The 21,016-nt window shown below is 46.9% G+C and overlaps 1 protein-coding gene across 4 annotated transcripts in view; it reads right to left on the bottom strand.

Annotated features, from left to right (window-relative positions):
* Nucleotides 1-14,860: 14,860 nt before the first annotated feature.
* SMCO4 (single-pass membrane protein with coiled-coil domains 4) overlaps nucleotides 14,861-21,016 on the bottom strand; it is a 64,181-nt gene continuing 58,025 nt past the window's right edge. For 2 of the 4 annotated variants that reach the window (XR_006297352.1, XM_043579949.1), the window contains exon 3: nucleotides 14,861-15,662. Coding sequence is in view for 2 of the 4 variants with exons in the window: in XM_043579949.1 (XP_043435884.1) it covers nucleotides 15,249-15,662 (414 nt within the window). In the remaining 2 variants the exon portion in view is untranslated. The remainder of the gene's footprint in view (nucleotides 15,663-21,016) is intronic. The other 2 variants (XR_006297351.1, XM_043579950.1) reach the window with 1 other exon arrangement.

The following is a 21,016-nucleotide window of genomic DNA, read 5'->3' as shown; positions in this document are numbered from 1 at the left end:
GCAGATGACATGACTGTCTAGTAGAAAGTCCCAAGAAATCTACAAAAGAAGTCGTATGATAAGAGGTGAGGTCAGTAAGCTTGCAGGAGACAATATAAACATCCAGAAATCAATTGTATTTCTATATACCAGCAGTGAACACATGGACACTGAAGTTAAAAATATAATACCATTCACAATCATTCTAATTAATGAAATAAGTAGGTGTAAATCTAGCAAAACTCATGCGGGACTTGTATGTTGGAACACTGAGAAAAAAATGAAAAAAAGACTTAAATAAATGAGTTATAATGATGGATCGGAAGACTCATAGGAAGGATCTCAGTTTTCCCAAAATCGATACGCAGGTTTAACCTAATTCCTTTTTTTTTTTTTTTTTTTTTTTAGTTTATTTATTTTGAGAGACAGAGTGAGAGAGAGCTGGGGAGAGGAGTAGAGAGAAAGAGGGAGAGAGAGAATCCCACGCAGCCTCCATGTTCAGCACAGAGCTCGACACAGGGCTCAATCCCATGAACTGTGAGATCATGACCCTGAAGCCAAAATCAAGAGGCAGATATTTAACTGACTGAGCTGCCCAGGCACCCCTAACCCAGTCTCTATAAAAATTTCAGCAAGATTTTTTTGGTAGACATAGACAGGATTATTCTAAAATTTATATGGAAAGGCAAAGGAACTAGAATAACTAAAGTAATTTTGAAAAAGAATAAAGAAGATTCAGTCTACCCAATCTGAAGACTTAATGTATAGGGAAAGCAAGATATGAGATAGGTAAGTCTCATAATTTATACAAAAATTAACTTTTTGTAGTAATTAGAAAATTATAAAATTATACAAAAATAGATGACGGACTTGAATGTAAATCTATAAAATTTTTAGGACAAAAACATAGTTTCTACACTATGGGAGCTACCGAGTTATTACACATGAAGGAAAAGCACAATCCATAAGAGGAAAAATTGATAACTTGGAAGTCATCAAAATTAAAAACATTTGCTCTGCTAAAGGCTCTGTTAAGAGAATGAAGAAAAAAAAAAAGCTACTGGGAGAAAATATTTGCAAACCACATATCTAAAAAGGAACCAGCATCTAGAATGTCTGAAAGTTTCTCCAAACTCACCAGCAAAAAACTATGCAATTAGAATATGGGTAAAAGACATGAAGACACCTTTCATCGAAGGGAATACACAGATTGCAAAAAAAAAGCACATAAAACGATGTTCAACATTATTGGCCATTAAGGGAATTCAGATTAAAACCACAATACGATATCACTACACCTCTATCAGAATAGCTAAAAGTTAAAAACTAGTGACAACGTGAAACGCTGGCAAGAACACAGAGAAATCAGATCGCACTGCTGGTGGGAATGTAAAGTGGTATTGCTACTTTGGAAAACAGTTTGGCAGCTACCATATGATGTAGCAATTGCACTCCTTGGCATTGATCCCAGAGAAGTGACGACTTCTGTTCACACACACACAAACCTCTCCGTGACTGTTCATAGCAGCTTTATTCATAATAGCTCCAAACTGGAAACAACACAGATGTCCTTCCGCCGGTGAATGATTAAAAAAAAAATAGGTACAAAACAAAGGTCAGTGAGAGAAATGACCACAGAAGAAGGTGATCAGAGAGATGCGGCGATGCTGGCTGGGAAGGCGGACCAGGGGACCACAAGCCGAGGAACGCAGGCAGCTTCTGGAAGCTGGAAAAGATTTTCAAAGCAAAAATAGAGTTGGAATCTTGGCAGAACTGGACAGAGAGAGAAAAAAATTACCAGCGAATCTTGGCAGAACTGGACGAAGAGAAAAGAAAATGACTAATGCAGGGCCCATCTTCAGCAAATCATCCTGGAGCTGGCGTCACACCCCCGAGACTGGCTCTTCATAAGGACTTCCGGGACAGTGCTGAGCCGGGCACACTGGAGCCCAACTAAAGGCAGCATGCACACGCACCTTTATCTGGATACCTCATAACTCAAGACGCCGTTGGGGAGTCTTAGTCTTCCCGTTTTACCTCCCCTTGACCCAGAATGGAGAACATATTTTCCTGAAAGTGACTTTGTAATATCAAATGCCAAAGCTACTGTCACTCAGTGCTGTACCAACTGTGACTTTCAGAATTTTGGTGAGCTTCCTTGAAAGAATGGTCCGTTGCAAGTGAAAGCCAACCAGGAGGAGAACCAGGATGATGAGAGCTTTGGGAATTGTGTTATCTGAGGAACCAAGGATGCTGTCCAGGACTGTCACTTTTGGGTCATGCAGTTTGATTTTTAACTCTAAATGAGACTCCACATTGGATGGTCACATCAGCTCACTCCCAAGCCCCCAGCTAGTTGGACTGAGTGTATCATGTCCACAGTGGACTCTCAAGAACCATTTACAGTACTCAACTTGAAAACAAATGAGGGTGCTTTTTCAAAATGTGAACTAATAAGCTTAAAAAAGTTACACTCACATTTGCTATTTATAGAATTGGTATCAGTGTAGCTTTTGAGTGTATACCCAACATGTCATCCTGAAATATTCTTTAACTCATAACTAGTTCTATTCTCAATTTTAAAAGAAAATCCAAGATAAGACTAAGTTGTTAGCCAGTCTTAAACATCTTCTACAAACCTGGGCCACTATGAATAATGTGAGTAAATGCTATTAAAAACAGCTCTAAGAAGGGGCACCTGGGTCGCTCAGTTGGCTAAGCGTCCGACTTTGGCTCAGGTCATGATCTCATAGTTCGTGGGTTCGAGCTCCTTGTCGGGCTGTGTGCTGACAGCTCAGAACCTGGACCCTGCTTTGGATTCTGTGTCTCCCTCTCGCTCTGCTCCTCCCCCACTCACGCTCTGTCTGTCTGTCTCTCTCAAAAATAAATAAACGTTAAAAAAATTTTTTTTAAAACATCTCTAAGAAAATAGTGGTATATCCAAGCCACAGAATAGCACTCAGCAATAAAAAAAAAAAACAACTGATGCATAAAAAACCCTAGAGGCCTCTCGAGAATTATGCAGAGTGAAAAAAAAGTCAATCCAAAATGGTTGTATTTTGTTAGACAGCAAAACATTCTTGAAATGAGAAAATGATAGAAGTGGAGACCAGATCAGTGGCTGCCCTGGGACAAGGAGGGGGCACGGGTAAAAGGGAAGTGGGTGTGGCTATAAAAGAACGTGAGCATCCTCGTGATGATCTGTATCTTCACTGCACCAATGTCAATATCCTGGTGTACTAAGATATTGCACTACAGTAATATTGGGGCAATGCTAAAGCGTACATAAAGAACTCTCTGTACTATTTCTCACAACTACATTTGAATCTACAATTATAATAGAAAGTTTAATTTTTTTTAAAAAAACAGTAACTATTCTTAGCTCTCCATCTGTTCAAAAACAGATGGCAGGCTGGATTTGACCCAGCTGTAGTAGTTTATGGAGTTGAATGCAAACACCAGGAAATGCTATATGTTCATTTAATGGTGTTTTACATGCTAAAATGTATAGAGCTCCAAGGACAATCAGAGGTCTTAAAATGCATTTTCAAGCATCAGTTCTTATAACTACTGTAGTGGTTTTCTAGAGGGACGTGTCTGTTCCCAGTCCTAATGTGAAAGGGTTACAAGCAGTGAGTCCATGGCCTCCTCTGGATGTGGAATCTTCAAAAGCCTCTGTTCTTGCTTTCATATCAGCATCACGAGCTCCTCATCTCCTTATACACTGCTCCGATTTCCCCACATCCTGGTTTTCACTATATCACGGGAGCTCGGTTTAACTTTCTCAGTATTTCCATTTACAATCACAGTCTTGTCTGCTGTGCAGCCCACAGAAAAATTTTAAACCATATTTAAAATACCTATATTCACATTCATATTAGGAAATCTACTTTGATCCAATGCGAATGTCATTATTTGATCATTCGGTATGATTTGTTTCCCTTGCATTGCTTTTTAACTGTTTCTTTGTTTGGCCTGTTATAATAAAATATATGGTGATCCTTAGCTGTCTGACTTTAAGGGTGGGGCACTAAGAAGCTCTGAGGCTTGGTGGAGTTTACTAATCCCAGACTTTGCAGAGCCTAATCCAAAGAGATCAATTTCTTTGGGTAGTCTACACTGTTAGGGCCCAGGTATTTTTTCCTGGGCCTAATAGATTACCTGGAGGACATGCTTTACCTTTCCGCCTGAAGGTTAATAATCCTCCTTGCTGCATTCTGCAGTTGTGGAAAAAAGGCTGGGATCTCAGCATTTGACATGTATATCACTTAAGCCCCATATTTTTAGCACAAGACATTCAACTATACCTGGTGCGTGCAGCCCAGACATCATGTGTTTTGCCTTCTAAGAATCACCTGCCTTCCACCAGGGCTGGGGAAAGAACCTGGGGTCCTAGTGAGTTTAGACTCACTTTCAACCAGTGTCCTTTCTAGCTCCACTTTCACAATTACTTCCAGAAGAGCCTAGTTACATCAATTCCTGAGCTTTTGGGGGACCTGCAGTGCAAGCTGGGTTGATTCTTAGGTATTCCCACTGCTAGCTTATAATTCAGCCTTCTCAGTTCTGCTAAGCCAGTTACACGTGTCCATTTGCTCTCCATCTTCCCAGATGTTGCTGCTCTTAGCTCACTTTCTGTTCATCCTGGGAATTCTGTTTTCCTTTACCGTTTTACCGTCAGGAGGGAGCAGGTGCTCAGCTCACCATCATCAACCAGAGGTCTTTATTCCAATAATCATAGTCTGAGCCAATGCATCAGGGACTTGTGTGGCGGTAAGGGGGTTTAGCATGACATCTGGGCCTGTCATCATTCTAAGACAGTCAAGAGCTGGGATGTGGGCATATGCCCCAACCCGTGGTTACTTCGTGTACATGGGCTCCAATTATCATGCTGGATATAGCTGAGATGAGTGCTTCCCATTAGAGCAGGTGGTTAGACTAGAAGGCAAGGGGTCAAATCTCAAGCCTAACTTGAAAGAGTAAGACATCCTTATTTGTACGTGGAATATGCTTCAAAATCCTTTTTCTCCTGCTTTTTGTTTTGTTTTATTAATACCCACACTTGGGGCCCATCTTCTCCAGTTGCAGGCTCTCCTAATCTTAGGTACTTAGTCAGAATCTATGAGGGTGTTGCAGGAAGAGATAGGAGATTGAACCAGTAACCTCTGCAGGCCTTTCTAGAAATATGCACGTTTCGAACTTGGTGAAAATGTGCTCTCTGAGTTCCACGTAGCAAACATACATGTCAGCGGTAAGCTAGAGGTCAGCCTGAGGAGACACTCCCTTGGGAGAGAGCTGCAGAGTCGGACAAAACAGCCAAGCAGAGTCCTGGGGGCTGTTCAGCAGTGAGTGGCTCAAGCCTCTGTTGTGGGCCTATAGGATGACATACCTCCTGCCTCGGGCCATGGCACCCACTGAAAGTCAGGATACCACATAACACAAGTAGTTCACTTCCTCAAGGTCATGGCTCACCTTGGATGTTTGCATGAAGGGATTAAGAACTGAGAACTATTTGTGTTATCTATTGCACTTGACATTTTGTAGTGCTGACACATTATCGAGGCATATATTTGGTTTTTTTTAATATGTGAAATTTATTGTCACATTGGTTTCCATACAACACCCAGTGCTCATCCCAAAAGACCGAGGAATGTATTTGCATATAAAGCAAGAATTTAGAGCATGTTTTAGGTTTTGCCAATTTGACAGGCAAGATGGTATCCTATTATTAAATAGAAATACCTTTGTTTTTAAAGTTGTGCTTTTTTTGCCCCCATGGGCCTGCTGGCAATTTGTATTTTTCTTTTTTTAATTTTTTAAAAATTTTTATTTATTTTTGAGAGAGAGACAAAGCACAAACAGGGGAGGGGCAGAGAGAAAGGGAGACACAGAATCCAAAGCAGACTCCAGGTTCTGAGCTGTTGTCAGCACAGAGCCCAACGCGGGGTCGAACCCACAAACCATGAGATCATGACCCAAGCTGAAGTCAGACACTCAACCAACTGAGCCACCCAGTCACCCCCAATTTGTATTTTTCTTTTGTGAACTATGTCTTCTTTCACTTACTTAATGTTTATTGGTTGGGGCACCTGGGTGGCTCGGTCAGTTAAGCATCCGAATTCGGCTCAGGTCATGATCTCGCAGTTTGTGAGTCCGAGCCCCACATCGGGCTCTGTGCTGACATCTCAGAGCCTGGAGCCTATTTTGGATTCTGTGTCTCCCTCTCTCTTCTCCTTCCCCGCTTGCTCTCTGTTTCTTTCTCTCTCAAAAATAAATAAACATTAAAAAAAAGTAGAATTTGCCATCTATGAGTCAGATCTATTTCATTATGTTTGGGTCTTCTAAACCCTTATCTTGTATTCACTTGCCCTGTCATGGGCTAAAAATGGTGGACGAAGTCTCCATTTACTAATATGTTTCTGTCTATTACTCTTTGCAGTTCCTGTCATTCCTGTAAGAAAAACTTGATCATTTTAACTGGTGCAGCCACTGTGGAAGGCAGTATGGAGCTTTCTCAAAAAGTTAAAAACAGAGCTACCCTACAACCCAGCAATTGCACTACTAGGTATTTACCCAAAGGACACAAAAATACTGATTCGAAGAGACACATGCACCCCAATGGTTATAGCAGCATTATCAACAACAGTCAAAATATGGAAAAAGCTCAAATATCTGTCACCTGATGAATGGATAAAGAAGACGTGGTTTACACACACACACACACACACACACACACACTCAGCCATCAAGAGAATGAAATCTTGCCATTTGCAGTGATGTGGATGGAGCTAGAGAGTATTATACTAAGCAAAGTAAGTCAGAGAAAGACAAATACCATATGATTTCACTCATATGTGGGATTTAAGAAACAAACAGATGGACATAGGGGGGAAAAAGAGAGAGAAGCAAATGAGGAAACAGACTCTTAAGTACAGAGAACAAACTGAGGGTTGCTGGAGGGGAGGTGGGCAGGGGGTGGGTTAAATGGGTGATGAGTATTAAGGAGGGCACTTGTGATGAGCACTGGGTGTTGTATGTAAGTGATGAATCACTGAATTCTACACCTGAAGCCAAAAATACACTATGTTCACTGGAATTTAAATAAAAACTTGGAGGAAAAAAAAAGATAGTAATTGAGTACATACATACATACAATCATAGCGGGGGAAAGAGAGAAGCAAACCAAGAAACAGACTCTTCACTATAGAGAACAAACTCACAGTTACCAGAGAGGAGGGGGTGATGGGTGAAATAAATGATGGTTATTAAGGGGGGCAGTTGTGATGAACACCGGGTATTGTATATAAGTGTTGAATCACTAAATTGTACACCTGAAACTACTATTACACTATATGTTAACCGGAATCAAAATAAAAACTTAAATATATATATTTAAAATTGTTTATAAAAAGAAAGCCTTGATCATTTTGTACATATGCATAATTTTTAGATCTCCATCATGAAATATATACTCATTCATCCTTTATCTCTTTTGTGCTTTTTGCTCCCATTCAGTTTTAAGTGAGGTTGTGAACATCACTTCCTTCTGCTTTCCCCAACAATTTCATGTTCCTACGTTTACAGATACAAATATTTCATAATGTGAATTCTCCTCCCAGCACTCTGTTAGCCTTTGTGTATGTATCATGATCTATTTTTTTGCCCATCCTTTTACTTTGAATGGTTTTGAATCACTTTAAGATGCATCCTTGGGGCGCCTGAGTGGCGCAGTCGGTTAAGCGTCCGACTTCAGCCAGGTCACGATCTCGCGGTCCGTGAGTTCGAGCCCCGCGTCAGGCTCTGGGCTGATGGCTCGGAGCCTGGAGCCTGTTTCCGATTCTGTGTCTCCCTCTCTCTTTGCCCCTCCCCCTTTCATGCTCTGTCTCTCTCTGTCCCAAAAATAAATAAACGTTGAAAAAAAAAAAAGATGCATCCTTTTTATAGGATGTATACTTGGGTTTTCTTTGATAATCCCATTTGAGACATTTAAAAAATAATAAGTACATCCAGGCCACTTACGTTTACAGAGAAGACAGCTTTTTGGTTTTGTGTCTGTCATTGTATTTTACACTTTTTATTTCCATCAATGCTTTAAGATAATTTCCAACATATGGCTTACTTCCTTTGCTCATGTATGTGTTTGGATCATTTTATTTTTTTATTTATTTTTGAAAGAGAGAGGCAGAGTGTGAGTGGGGGAGGGGCAGAGAGAGAGGGACACACAGAATTCAAAGCAGGCTCCAGGCTCTGAGCTGTCAGCACAGACCATGACGTGGGCTCCACCTCACGAGCCATGAGATCATGACCTAAGCCGAAGTGGGACATTTGGAGCCACCCAGGTGCCTCTTGGATCATTTTTTTTTTTCAACGTTTATTTATTTTTGGGACAGAGAGAGACAGAGCATGAACGGGGGAGGGGCAGAGAGAGAGGGAGACACAGAATCGGAAACAGGCTCCACGCTCCGAGCCATCAGCCCAGAGCCCGACGCGGGGCTCGAACTCACGGACCGCGAGATCGTGACCTGGCTGAAGTCGGACGCTTAACCGACTGCGCCACCCAGGCGCCCCGCCTCTTGGATCATTTTAAAGGTTTTTGTTTTGTCTTACCTTTAAATGGTTACCTTCTCGGTAAAACCTTGGTTTGCGAGCATCACTCATTCCGGAAACATGCTTGCAATCCAACACTCATATATCAAAGCGAATCTCAAGAACCACTGGCTCAGATGTGATCATATGACATTCAGCGTCAGGCACTACTTGTATCGCAAGACATCGCTCCTTGATCAAGTGAAATTTAAGAAACGTTCTCTCCTCTTGCAGAACACTCACAGAACAGGTCACTCACAATCCACGGTTTTACTGTATTTATTGATCTCCTTTGAGCGCTTCTTTTTTTTTTTTTTTTAAATTTTTTTCAACGTTTTTTATTTATTTTGGGGACAGAGAGAGACAGAGCATGAACAGGGGAGGGGCAGAGAGAGGGAGACACAGAATCGGAAACAGGCTCCAGGCTCTGAGCCATCAGCCCAGAGCCTGACGCGGGGCTCAAACTCACGGACAGCGAGATCGTGACCTGGCTGAAGTCGGATGCTTAACCGACTGCGCCACCCAGGCGCCCCTCCTTTGAGCGCTTCTAATGACACAGTATACAAACTACTACGAAATAATAATATGCTTTAACCCCCCTTCTACTAAATTAGCTGATATGATTTCTACTTATTTTTTCAGCCCTCACCCTTATAAAGTGTATTATAAACCTCAAATACTTTTTACTCCTAATAATGAGAGTAAGAAATCAGAATCCCATGCCACTTCTCACCTTCTCCTCCAACCTCCAAGTTCTGTTACAGCATTTCTGTGACCGTAACTTGCACACGTGACCCTGTCTTTGTCTTACGGCAAATTCTTCTGCGGTAGTTTCTCCGTTTATCTCGATTGCTTGCACTTTATCCTCTTGTGGCTTCTCCACAAAATGCTCATGATATATTCCTTCATTTCTCCGTGTTTATGTGTATTACGTTCATACGGAAGTGGTAGTTTGATTGATACTTTCTCTTACTAGAATGGACACGTCAGGAATAGATGCCTGTTTTGTTCATTGGTGTATTTCAACGCCCAGATACATATTCGTTAAATGGAGATAGAAAGGAAAACCACAAAATAGGTCTTGGGTAGGGCTTCTTCCTCCTGAGAATTTTGTCATCATCAATCTTCGAGTGCTAAATGCTAAAGATGAGGAGTTTGAGGCTGGTTTCTGCCTCTGCTACAATTTATTTTTAGTTCTCAGCAATCTGACCTTGAGGTGCCTACATGTGGTGTGTGTGTCTGTGTGACTGTGTGTGTGTGTGTTTATCTTTCTTGGAGTTATTGAACGTCTTGAACCTGTGGCTTTAAATTTTTCATCAAATTTGAAAAATTTTAAGCCAATTTTTATTAATGTTCCATGCGTGCTCTTAAAAAATATTCATGCTCTATTGAGTGAAAAGGTCATTATTTATCTACTAGATCAAGTTGATTGATTTTATCATTCAAACCTTCTGTATCTTTGCTCTTTTTAGCTAATTTATCCACTTCTGAAAGGTATATCTCAAAACCTCCAACTAACACTGGTGATCTAATGTCTAGTGTGTCCAGTCACTTGCTTTATATATTTTGAAGCTATATTGTTACCAACATACATACCCATGATCATATCATTTGTTATTATCTTACTAGTAGACGTCATCCTTTGCCCTTGAAGGCATGTTCATCTTATCATTGTTTTGCTAATGTTAAAACTGCTGCCATGGCCAGTCTGGGAGGACTATGTGAGGCAGGGAACCTCAAGGTTTCTGGAGAATCTGGGAGGATGAATAGATGGGTGGCCCTTCAACTGAGCCAGTAACACAGTTAGCGGTAAAGGTAGTTCAAGGTGGAAGGACTTGCAAAAAGGAGTCCACAAGGGGCCTTATGCATTTATTCTAGTCCAAATGAGTTAGGTCTTGTGAGTTAGGCCTAATCCCAAAAGGCTTAATATGCTTTCTGAAAGAACCGAGGCGGTCAGCGTGTGGGCAGCTGTGATTTGTTCCAGTTGGAAAAGGAATAGTCACAGGGTGGAGAAAAGTTTCCTTCCTACCTAGGAGGGCTCAGAGAGAGAGACAGCCTTCATATAACAATGGGGAAAGGGAGAGACCCTCACCCATGGCATTACTGAGCATCCCAATGCTCGCTCCGGTCTACTTTCCTTAAGTTATTACTCAACAGCTTAAAGGATTAAACCCTTTTTTAAAAAGACGGGCTCCGGGGCACCTGGGTGGCTCAGTCGGTTAAGTGTCTGACTTCGAGATCATGACCTGAGTCGAAGTCATCATGATGTCGCGGTCCATGAGTTTGAGCCCCGTGTCGGGCTCTGTGCTGACAGCTCAAAGCCTGGAGCCTGTTTCAGATTCTGTGTCTCCTTCTATCTCTGACCCTCCCCCATTCATGTTCTGTCTCTCTCTGTCTCAAAAATAAATAAACATAAATTGAATAAATAAATAAATTAATTAATTAATTAATAAAAAGACGTCTCCTTTCCACAGAACTGGCAGGCAGGGAGATAATACAGATGACCCAACCGAAATACACTGAAGTCAGAGACATTTTCCTTGCAGAGTAATTAGAAAATACACAGCACAGACGACAGACTGGCTAGTGAACTGTACAAAGCCCCATTAGAAAAATGAGGCCTGATGGAGAGGGTGAAGCAAAACCTACGTGCATAGGTGCTCTTCCTTGATCTGTGAAGCCTGGGGGAAAGCGGCACCAGGACCCGAAGGGAGTGCAAGCCCTCACCCAATCCTAGCATAGATATCCTGCCTGGCTGGGTCAAGAGGAAACTACTCATAGACTTCCTTGATCTGAAGGTTCTATACCTCATTTCTAATGCTGAAGCAAGTCTGTGGCAAATAGTGTAGAGAACACAGAATTAGAGATGGCGCCTGGGGAAAAAAATTGCATTCAAAGTAAGGCAGTCATCTTCAAGCAGACAGACCATTTGGGACATTTTCAGTACAGAGCTGTAAAGGAATACACACACACACACACACACACACACGCACACACGCACACACACAAATATATATAGACACACACACACACACACACACACACACACACACACGATGGCAGACTTCCAAAAAGAAAGCTAAGAGCCACAGTTTCAAGAGATTTCCTTCTTTTTCTCCCTCTAACAGGTAAATAATGATGTGAGACCCTTTGGGGGAGAGGGAAGGACAATCATCCCTTCAATCTTCCTAACCACCCTGAGGCAGGTGCTCCCATCTCCAATTTACAGATGAGTCCAACTGCACAGCTCCTTCCTGTGTCCTCACGAAGGATGCATGGGGGAAAGGTGGGCACGGGCTGCTCTGTTCTGAACGGACAAGGCAAAGAATTAAAGCTAGTAGCTTCAGAACCGGCGGAAACACAAATACATCTTGGGATCATGGTTTTTTAAAACACATCAAGTGGCACCTTTTAAAGCAATGACAATGGCTTCTATTTCTGTTTCTAACCCGATTCCTCTTTTGGAATTTGCTCTTCAAGAAACATGAGGCTGGGTAATGAGGACTCTGAAAGCCCAGAGCCCAGATCCTGTTGCAGAACCCCAGCATGACTTCCTGTGAAACTCCTAATAAATCATTCAGTTTTGCCTTGAAGCCACTGAATAACTTTGAATAATGTGAAAGCTGGTGCCTCAAATCGTTACCAGGACACCCACACGGGAGTCCTATTTACCCAGGGAACTGTTAAATTCCACCTGTGGTAAATTGGCATCTCCTCCCTGCCATGAGGTGGTTCACTTCAAAGTTGGTTACGTTTTAAAAGTCTTGCTTTCACCAAGCCTGTCTGGTAATTGCCTTCTCTTGAAAATCCAGATCCAATCCACCGGGCCTCCTGACAGACAACAAAGAGGAAAACAGTGAGTGAACGTAAGAGCCAGAGCACCTAAAGGATCTGTTGCACAGTGTATGGTATGGGGTCGGCCTGGCAAGTAAAGCCGTGGGAGGCAGGCCTTGATGTGTGCTCCGTGCGGCTTGACGAGGAGGAAGGGAATGGCCACTTATCGAGCATCTACACCGCACTAGGCGTGGTGTCATGCCCTTTTCCTATTTATCTTCCCAGCATCCTCTACATAGTAAAATGAACCTTACTCCCACTAGATGTGGGACCTGACTGAGGTCATTTGGCCAGAAAGTGGCTGAGTTATAACTCCCCAGAATTCCTGCTTCTCTCACACCATACCCAACATATCCTAAGCAAGACTGCCAAAATGTTTCAATGAGGAACCCATGGAACAGATATGCCTCCTTGACTGCTACGGGGTTGAGGTTCCTCTCAGGGAGCAACAGATGAGATACTGATCGGGGTCTCAGATACCCAGTGGACAAAGCTGAACTCACAGCCTGTGTGTCTAAAGATGGCGTCTAAAGCTGTTCATGTCTACTGTTACCAGGAAGGGCTGTTCACACATCTGTGGGTAGGAAAGGTTTCCCTAGATTGGGAGAGTGGACAGAAGGAAATTAGTATTTATTAAGAGGTAATAGATGTTAATGATGAAGAGCATGGGTGTTAGGGCCTGACTGTCTGGGCCTTGATCTCATGTGCTGTCTTGCTGCAAAACAACCCATGTGTGTGCACGTGAGGGTGTCTGGGTGTGGGGCAGCAGAGATAGATGAGCAGGAGTGGCCACGTGCTGGCTTTGCTGAAACTCATCAATGACAACGCGAGACGTATCACATTATTCTATTTCTGTAGAGGTTTGAAATTTCCCACAATGAAAGCATAAAAATAAACCTGAGCTCCTTCACTGCTCACCTGTTGTAAGACACTGACAAGTCTCTTGGCCTGCCTCAGTTTACTCCTGTCAAATTAATTACTAATAGTACCTACCTCATAGGACTGTATGAAAAATGAATGAGTTAATCCATGGAAAATGTGGAGTAACCAAAACGTCCCAGGTATCAGACATGGTTTTACAAATTTACTATGTCAACTGATTCCTCCCATCAATCCTATGAAGCAAGATAACTTCCATTTTCACATGAGGAAGGGGACTCAGGGGTTCTGGCAACAAAACCTGCATAAAAACCCTGGTTTGCTCCATAAGCCTGGTTTGTATTAGACGGCCCCCTTCCCTAGAAGCGACTCGACCAGTGATTTACAGACAGGGACACTGAGGCTTAGTGAGTTTCCACTGTTCTTGGCATAGGCTGGGGACAAGATACAGACCAGGCAATCTGTGACATGCAGCCCGGGCTCTTTCTGGTAGACTGGACAGGCTGTCCCTGCGGCAGCCTCGACACCCACTCTTGGGGCAGGAGGGTGAAGAGCTCTGCATTTCAGTGGCCCTGTGGCCACCGTGAAGAACAGAGATGTCTCCTCCTCGCTGTGCCCCTGCGTGAGCAGGTCCTTGAGTCAGCGGCCTTCAGTCTTTCCCAGACCACAAGCACTGAGGCTTATAAAAGAGAACCAGACAAGGGAGAGAAAAATAGAAACCTATGAAAAACTTTATGCTGGCAGCCTCTGCATTTGATAAATATTTTAGTAAATCTCTTTCCAGGGCGACGGGCACTTGAGCGTGCCTAAGGCCGCACGGCATCTCCCTCTGAGACCAGCTCTCACAGAGTGGCCCACAAAGCTCTGTCAGCCTCGCTGAGTCCCGGGATCGTGGGGCATCAGCTGGAGTCCTTCCTTTCAACAGCTGCTTCATCTTCCCGAGGAACTTGCTCCCGGACATCCCAAGTCCCCTGTAACAGCCTGAGCCATCAGGGAGTAAGTCACGCAGCCTCGGTGATTAGAAAAGCACTTCTCTCCCCACAAATCTCTGTGTAATTAGCAATGACAGGAGGACAGACACCCTCGGAACAGTCATCATGAATCTGACTTCCAAAAAGGGGTCACTCCCTCAGGAACCAGGGCCGGGCTAACAATGCCCTTAGAGTACAGTGCAGAACCTTCTAGCAGGGCCAATGTGCATCAAAAATCCAGCTGGACTGCAAACAATCTGCATCCTTTCAGCAGGAACAGAACCAAGTCTGACCTTTACCTCCAGGACCACTTTCGGGTTGCCTTTCCAACTGGCGGAAAGAGCACCTGTAGTCATATTCCAGTTAGACCTCTTACTTTGCTAAAACAGACCAATGAATGTACCCTTCCTGCCCCTCTCAAGATTTTCCCAATCTTGAACTGCTCCAGTCAGAAAGCACAAATGCTACTGAAAGGGATTCAAGCTGGGACTGAAGGAGAGGTGAAGAAGCCCCCGGGGGGAAGGAGCAGCGTGAAGAAACACACACACACAGTGCCACCCTGCACTTCCCGGAGAGCAAGGCCTCCTCCTGGCAAAGCAAGATAAAACATCCAGTTTAAGGCTATTATCTCCTTTATTCAAAAAAATAAATATTTCACTTTTGAGTCGACATATTTCAAATCACATTAAGCACAGAGAAGAAGTACAGTCCCTTTGGAAATTGTGAACACATGGAGGAAAAGAGTCATGTTCAAAACAATGGGGATGGGGTGAGCACTGGTTCCAACTGATTCATGACCCAGAGATTCCTCCTCTCACCAGGTGGGCTACATATTGATTTTAGGAGAGACAAAGAAACACACACACACACACACACACACACACACACACACACACACCGCTTTGAAGTCTGAAAGGCACATGAAGTGGACCATAAGGTGTATGGCACGTTCACTGATAAAACGTTCCCTATTCCCTCCCAGGGAAATTGGAGAAACTTTAATCAAGTCAAAGACCAGAGAAGACAGGGTGCCCCTGCTCGGAGCTCAGCATCAGGAAAATCTCGGGACACGAGAGCCATGTTTCGTTGGCCTTCCCCCTCCCGGGCCTCCACTGCCTGCTTGGGGAGCCCGCCCACAGCGCTCACTCGGTGACGGTGGGGCGCGTGGCCACGTACACGAACACCACGATCAGAAGCACGACCACGGCCAGCGTGGGCAGCACCACCGTGGTGATCTGCTGTCGGGCCTCCTGCATGGCCTGCTTCCGCTCCTTCTTGTCCTTGGACGTCTCCTTCTTGGGCTTGCCTTTGAGCTGCCGCATCTTTCCCGGGCGAGGCTAGGAAGGCGTCCGGAGAGGGTTTTGAAGGACGGGCCACGCTCCTCTGGTCAAGGCGCACAACCTCCTGTGGGGAGAACTGTGATTGAAAACGAACGGAGTGAAAAGGAAACGAAACTGTAAACTGAAAGGCAAATGCTGACCCAGGAGACACACCCGCAATTTAGAAGACAAGGGGTTAGAACAACAGGGGTCACACAACAGAGGTCAGAGCCTCTGAGTGGTGGGGTTGAGGACAAACTGGATGGACCCCAGGGTCCCTGGCCTGGCGGCGTACCGTGAATGGGTCTCTGGCATGCTCACACAGGGCCTCTGTGCACGTGGGACACGGACAGCACGCCGTCTCCGCTCGGATGAGAGGAGCACATTTCTCCCCGCCGAGGCCCCACCCGCTTTCCTCACTGTTCCGAGTGTTCCACCCTCCCCCGCTGATCTTTACTGTTGGGCAGCCTGCAGATGCCAGGCACATGGCTCCATCCTGCCCAAGCCCCGGGCCTGATCGTGGGCCTGGTCAGCCTTGCTAGGGCTACAGAGGGCCCAGAGGCACTGACTTCTCCATCTCTGCCCCGGTTCGTCCATCCGTCCAAACCTTCCCGAGCACCTACTATGTGCCAGGCACTGCTGGAGGAGCTGCGGAAGAGGTGGAGGACTAAGTCCCACCCTTGCAGCACCCTCGGTCTGGGGGTGCACCACCGGCTGCAGGCACAGTGTTGTCTGGGTCAGGCAGACAATGGAGACTGGCTGAGCCTGCGCCTGCGGTCCTGCTGCCCACTCGGATTCTCGTGAATTCTGTGCCCCGAGGAGGGGCTCAGGTGATGAAGCAGTGCCGTCAGGGGCCTGGGAACAAATGAAAAGCCCACGGACAACTTTACAGCAAGAGCTCCATAGAAGTCTGATTCTTAGCTTGAAGCGGCAGCAATCCTTTGACTGATTGAGACGGGGGAGTTGACTCGGAGACCTTTGGCACGTCTCAGGATCCCCAGAAAAGCCAAAGGCCTGGGCTCTGGCCACGAGCAGGACGAGGGAGCCGGGCGGCCATAACCAGAGCCCCACTCATACCACAGCACCACCTGGGCACCGCCACTGCAGCAGGAGGCGCCGAGGCCACCGCGACTGTCCTTGCAAACTAGGTGTGGCTGCTGTCACCGTCCAGCATGGACTGCCGAGCGCCTGGCTTTTCTGCGCCACCAGCTCCTGTGTGCGTCAGACGAGCCAAGCGGAGGCCCAATACGCCCACAGCCCAGCCTTTCAATCTCTATAGTGGGTGGAGTGTTTTCTTAAAGCGAAAAACAAGCGGAGGTTGGATATTGGACGAGACAAGACATCTGTCCATCACAGTATCCTGGGACTAGCATGGAGTTCGACGCTCTCAGAGGCAGAAGGGCAGCACACGCCAATATTCCTTGCAACATGACCTTGTGTGTGCAGTTTTGTCCCAGGGCAGTGGGCGGCCTGTCACCATGCTGACAAGAAGACAGCATTTACACCCAAGTCACCACATTAAGCGGCAGAATATGAAACGTGGATTCTGAGACAGAAGACGTCTTACGTGAGATCCAACTGTTGGGAGAGGGACCCTAATATATCCTACCACTCCTCTCATCTCCTATGGACCCCGGAATTTTTTCTGTATTACCCACATCAGGCAGAGTTTCTTACGGCACAAGATGACTAATTTTAGTACACTGGGATGACCAAGGCCAGCCAAAAGCAAATACTTAATTCCAGGGCAGCCCTACTTTGGCCAATGTACAATTTCCACTAGGATTTGAAAACTACTCATTAGTACTTTCTTAACACCTGACAGGTGTAGGAATCCCTGGCTTTACCAATTCTCCCTTTCAAATCTTTCACAGAACTTTCAGACAGACCTGGCTTCAAACCCAGGACGCACCGCTTACTGGCTGCATGGCTGTGAGCAAGTCACTTAGCTTCACCGGACCTCACTGCCCTCATCTGAACAATGAGAACAGCTTCTCTCGCAAAGGCTGACCGTGAGGACTTGAAAACGCACAAGTGCACGGTGCTCTGACCACCTGCCCTGGGCAGCCTCACTGAGCTTCTCGAAGCCCCGGCTACCATCTGAGAGGTGCTAATGATGGCGGTGTGCCCTTCACAGGACCATGGTGAGGACGAGACAAGAATCCGTAACACGGTGCGTGGCGTGGAGAAGGCACTCGATGCACGTTAGCTAATGCTGCTAGGGCGCATCCCACCGGGCTGTGAAGTTGGAACGCACAGGATGGAAGAGGCTCACTATCCCCCGTTTTAGAGACGAGGACACCAGCAGAGCAGTGGACAGCACCGCTTGTCAGCTAGGAACCGCAGTTCATCCTCTCCCTGACGGGGCCTCACAAGTTTGTTTAGAAAGAGACAAGCCATTAGCGGCACTCAGATTTGCAGCTATTCCCCGGCGGGGGGGAGCTAATGGCCCGTCGGGCCTGTGAAATACGGAGGACCCGCGGGTGCTGTTCACAAGGCCCCTCACAGGCCCGGCCGCAGGCAGGCACCCCTGGAAGCCTGGAGTTAAAAAGGGCCCCAGCTGCTCCCGCGAACCCTACAGGCCCTGGCTTTGGTCCTCCCACCTCAGCATTTCAAAGGCATCAGCCTCCATGGTGACCAGCTCCTGCTATCACGAAGATGCCCTCAGAAGTTCCTGGGAGCTTAGAAAAAAGCCTCAAGTTGCTGGGGACAGTGCAGGTCTGGTCAGGATTTAAAGGACAAGCAGGCAGGTCTGAATCCCGGGCTCTTCGTCAGGCTACAGCAGGCAGCCTCCCTGCTCTCACTCACCTATGCTGTGGATCTCAAGCCACAGCCCCACACTCTCTCTGGGGCCCAAGAATCAGGGAAAACGTCTCTGAGATGACACCAGAGGAGAGGGGAGGGGACCAGCCAGGACAGAAGCGGGGAAGCACAGCAGAAGTGGAAGGAACCAGGCAGGAGGAGAGTGGCAGTTGGACCTGGAGAGGGCGGCAGAGGCCAGGTCATGGGGGGGGGGGGGCCATGCAGGCCACAGTAGGGAGCCTCGTCTTATCCCAAGAGCAGCAGGAGGCACCGAAGGGCTTCACACTGGCAGGCACAGGCTTTCAAAAGCTCCCTCTGGCTGCTTTGTGGAGAGCGAGGGGGGGTTGGGGGGGTGGGGCATGGCACAATAACAAGGGAGGCTCAGGGAGCAGGCCAGCATGGGAGGGGGTGGCTCAGACTGGGAGAGGGAGCGGTGCCCGGGAGGACAGAGTCGGTCGGTAGTACTCTGGGGGCACAAGTGACAGGCCCTACTTACAGATTAGATGTGGCCTCTGAGGGAAAGGGGGGAAATCACAGGTGAACCTAAAGTTTGGAGCGCAAGCGGCTGGCTGGCAGTGGTCCTGCCTCATGAGCGGAGGGAGAAGGGGTGGGGGAAGGGGTGGGCTTGAGAAAGACCGTGAAGTGCCGTGTTCATCTCTGTCCGTGTGTGAGGATGCCTATTGGACATCGCCATGGAAATATCAAGGAGGCGGCTGGAGCAATGAGTCAGGAGCTCCGGCTGGGCTGAGTCAGGAGCTCAGGCTGGGCTGAAGATCTATATTTGGAAGTCGTCTGCTATTAGCCAAGGTGAGCTCACTAAAGGTAGATGGAGAAAAGGCCCGGCCTGGGCCCCGCAGCCCCTGACAGAGGGACAGAGAGTTGTGGAACAAGCAAAGAGGCCTGGGGAGAAGAGGCCAGTGAAGGGGAGAAACAGAATATAAAGTCCTGGGGGCCGAGAGAGTCAAGAAAGGTACTGCTTCAGAACACTACTGAGAGCCAAGGTGAAGAGCGAGAAGCATCTACGGGCCTTGGCAACATGAAGATGTGACATGAGTGACTTCAGAGCGGGGAGGGTGCAGAGTAGGGCTATTAAAAGTGTCACCCACGGGGGCGCCTGGGTGGCGCAGTCGGTTAAGCGTCCGACTTCAGCCAGGTCACGATCTCGCGGTCCGTGAGTTCGAGCCCCGCGTCAGGCTCTGGGCTGATGGCTCAGAGCCTGGAGCCTGTTTCCGATTCTGTGTCTCCCTCTCTCTCTGCCCCTCCCCCGTTCATGCTCTGTCTCTCTGTCCCAGAAATAAATAAACGTTGAAAAAAAAAATTAAAAAAAAAAATAAAAGTGTCACCCACAAACTCAGCTGAGAAGGGAGAAGCTTGGGCCAGAAGGCAGATGGACACTCTGCTTCTTTCATTGACAAAGTTTTGCCATGAAGAAAAAAAAAAGTCAGCTGAACTAAATCAGGCGTGGTACACAGCTGACTTACATTCTGGCGCACACTCCCGAATCCTGTGACAACGTGCGATAAATGGTTCACGTACCAGCACTCTGACCAGCACTTGCGCAGACAACTGGTCTGGGGCCCTGCTGGAAGAGCATGTGCAGCCGGGAGGGAAACCGGAGGATGTCTGGGGAGACCAGCAGAACGGGGCAAGCTCTGATGCTGAAAAGAGAGCACCCGAGGACCACTTTGCCTTTGAGAGAAGTGAAGGCACGGCTTCAAATCCACCAGGAGATGGGGACGGGAGGAGGCAGGTCCTGTGCGGTAGGAATGAGAGGCTCCTACTTTCTTCAACTTTTTTTTTTTTTTTTTTTGGGGAGACAGAGAGAGACTGAGCATGAACGGGGGAGGGGCAGAGAGAGAGGGAGACACAGAATCGGAAACAGGCTCCAGGTTCTGAGCCATCAGCCCAGAGCCTGACGCGGGGCTCGAACTCCCGGACCGCGAGATCGTGACCTGGCTGAAGTCGGACGCTTAACCGACTGCGCCACCCAGGCGCCCCGAGGCTCCTACTTTCTTAATGAAACTGGAAAGGGCTCAGCTTCAAGGCTGGGAGTTGGGAGGCAGGTCTGAGGAAAGAGCAGGCAGGCAATAACCATCTTGGAGGGCAAAAAAAGCAAACTCAGCAGGGAAACATCAGCCCTTAAGGCTGAAGTTCATAGATGCTTCATATCCAGGCCCCACCTCCTTTTGAGCCGGCAGACCACCTCACATGCACTGGCCTTGGCTCACCGGACCAGGTGGCCTGCTGGGTCATGACTGGCTCGACCACACTTGGCCAGGACCTCTGACATGTGTGGCTTGCCTGGAGAAAATGGGCTGGGTCAATCAGCCCCCACCTGGGAAATCCAGAGTAAGAAACACTAAGGGACACTACACGTAGCCAGCCACCTGGGAACCCATCTGATGCCATGTGCAGAAGGCAAGAGAGAAAGCCGGGTGGGGGTCAGAGGAGACAGGAGCAGAGGGGACCACACTCCCGTCTTTCCAGCTCTACCAGGCTCTGGTCCTCACAGGACACTGCTGCGCTTCTGTATTTCACGGTGGACACCTCTTTCATGAGCTGGCTCCAGTGGACCTCTGGCTTCCAGTGCAAAGAGCCCTGGCTGCAAGGATCACCCCAGTTTCACCAGTGAGGAACCCAGAGCCCTGC

Source organism: Prionailurus bengalensis, chromosome D1 (genome assembly GCF_016509475.1).
Source record: "Prionailurus bengalensis isolate Pbe53 chromosome D1, Fcat_Pben_1.1_paternal_pri, whole genome shotgun sequence".
Lineage (NCBI taxonomy): Eukaryota > Metazoa > Chordata > Mammalia > Carnivora > Felidae > Prionailurus > Prionailurus bengalensis.
This window is presented reverse-complemented; position numbering and strand designations above follow the sequence as displayed.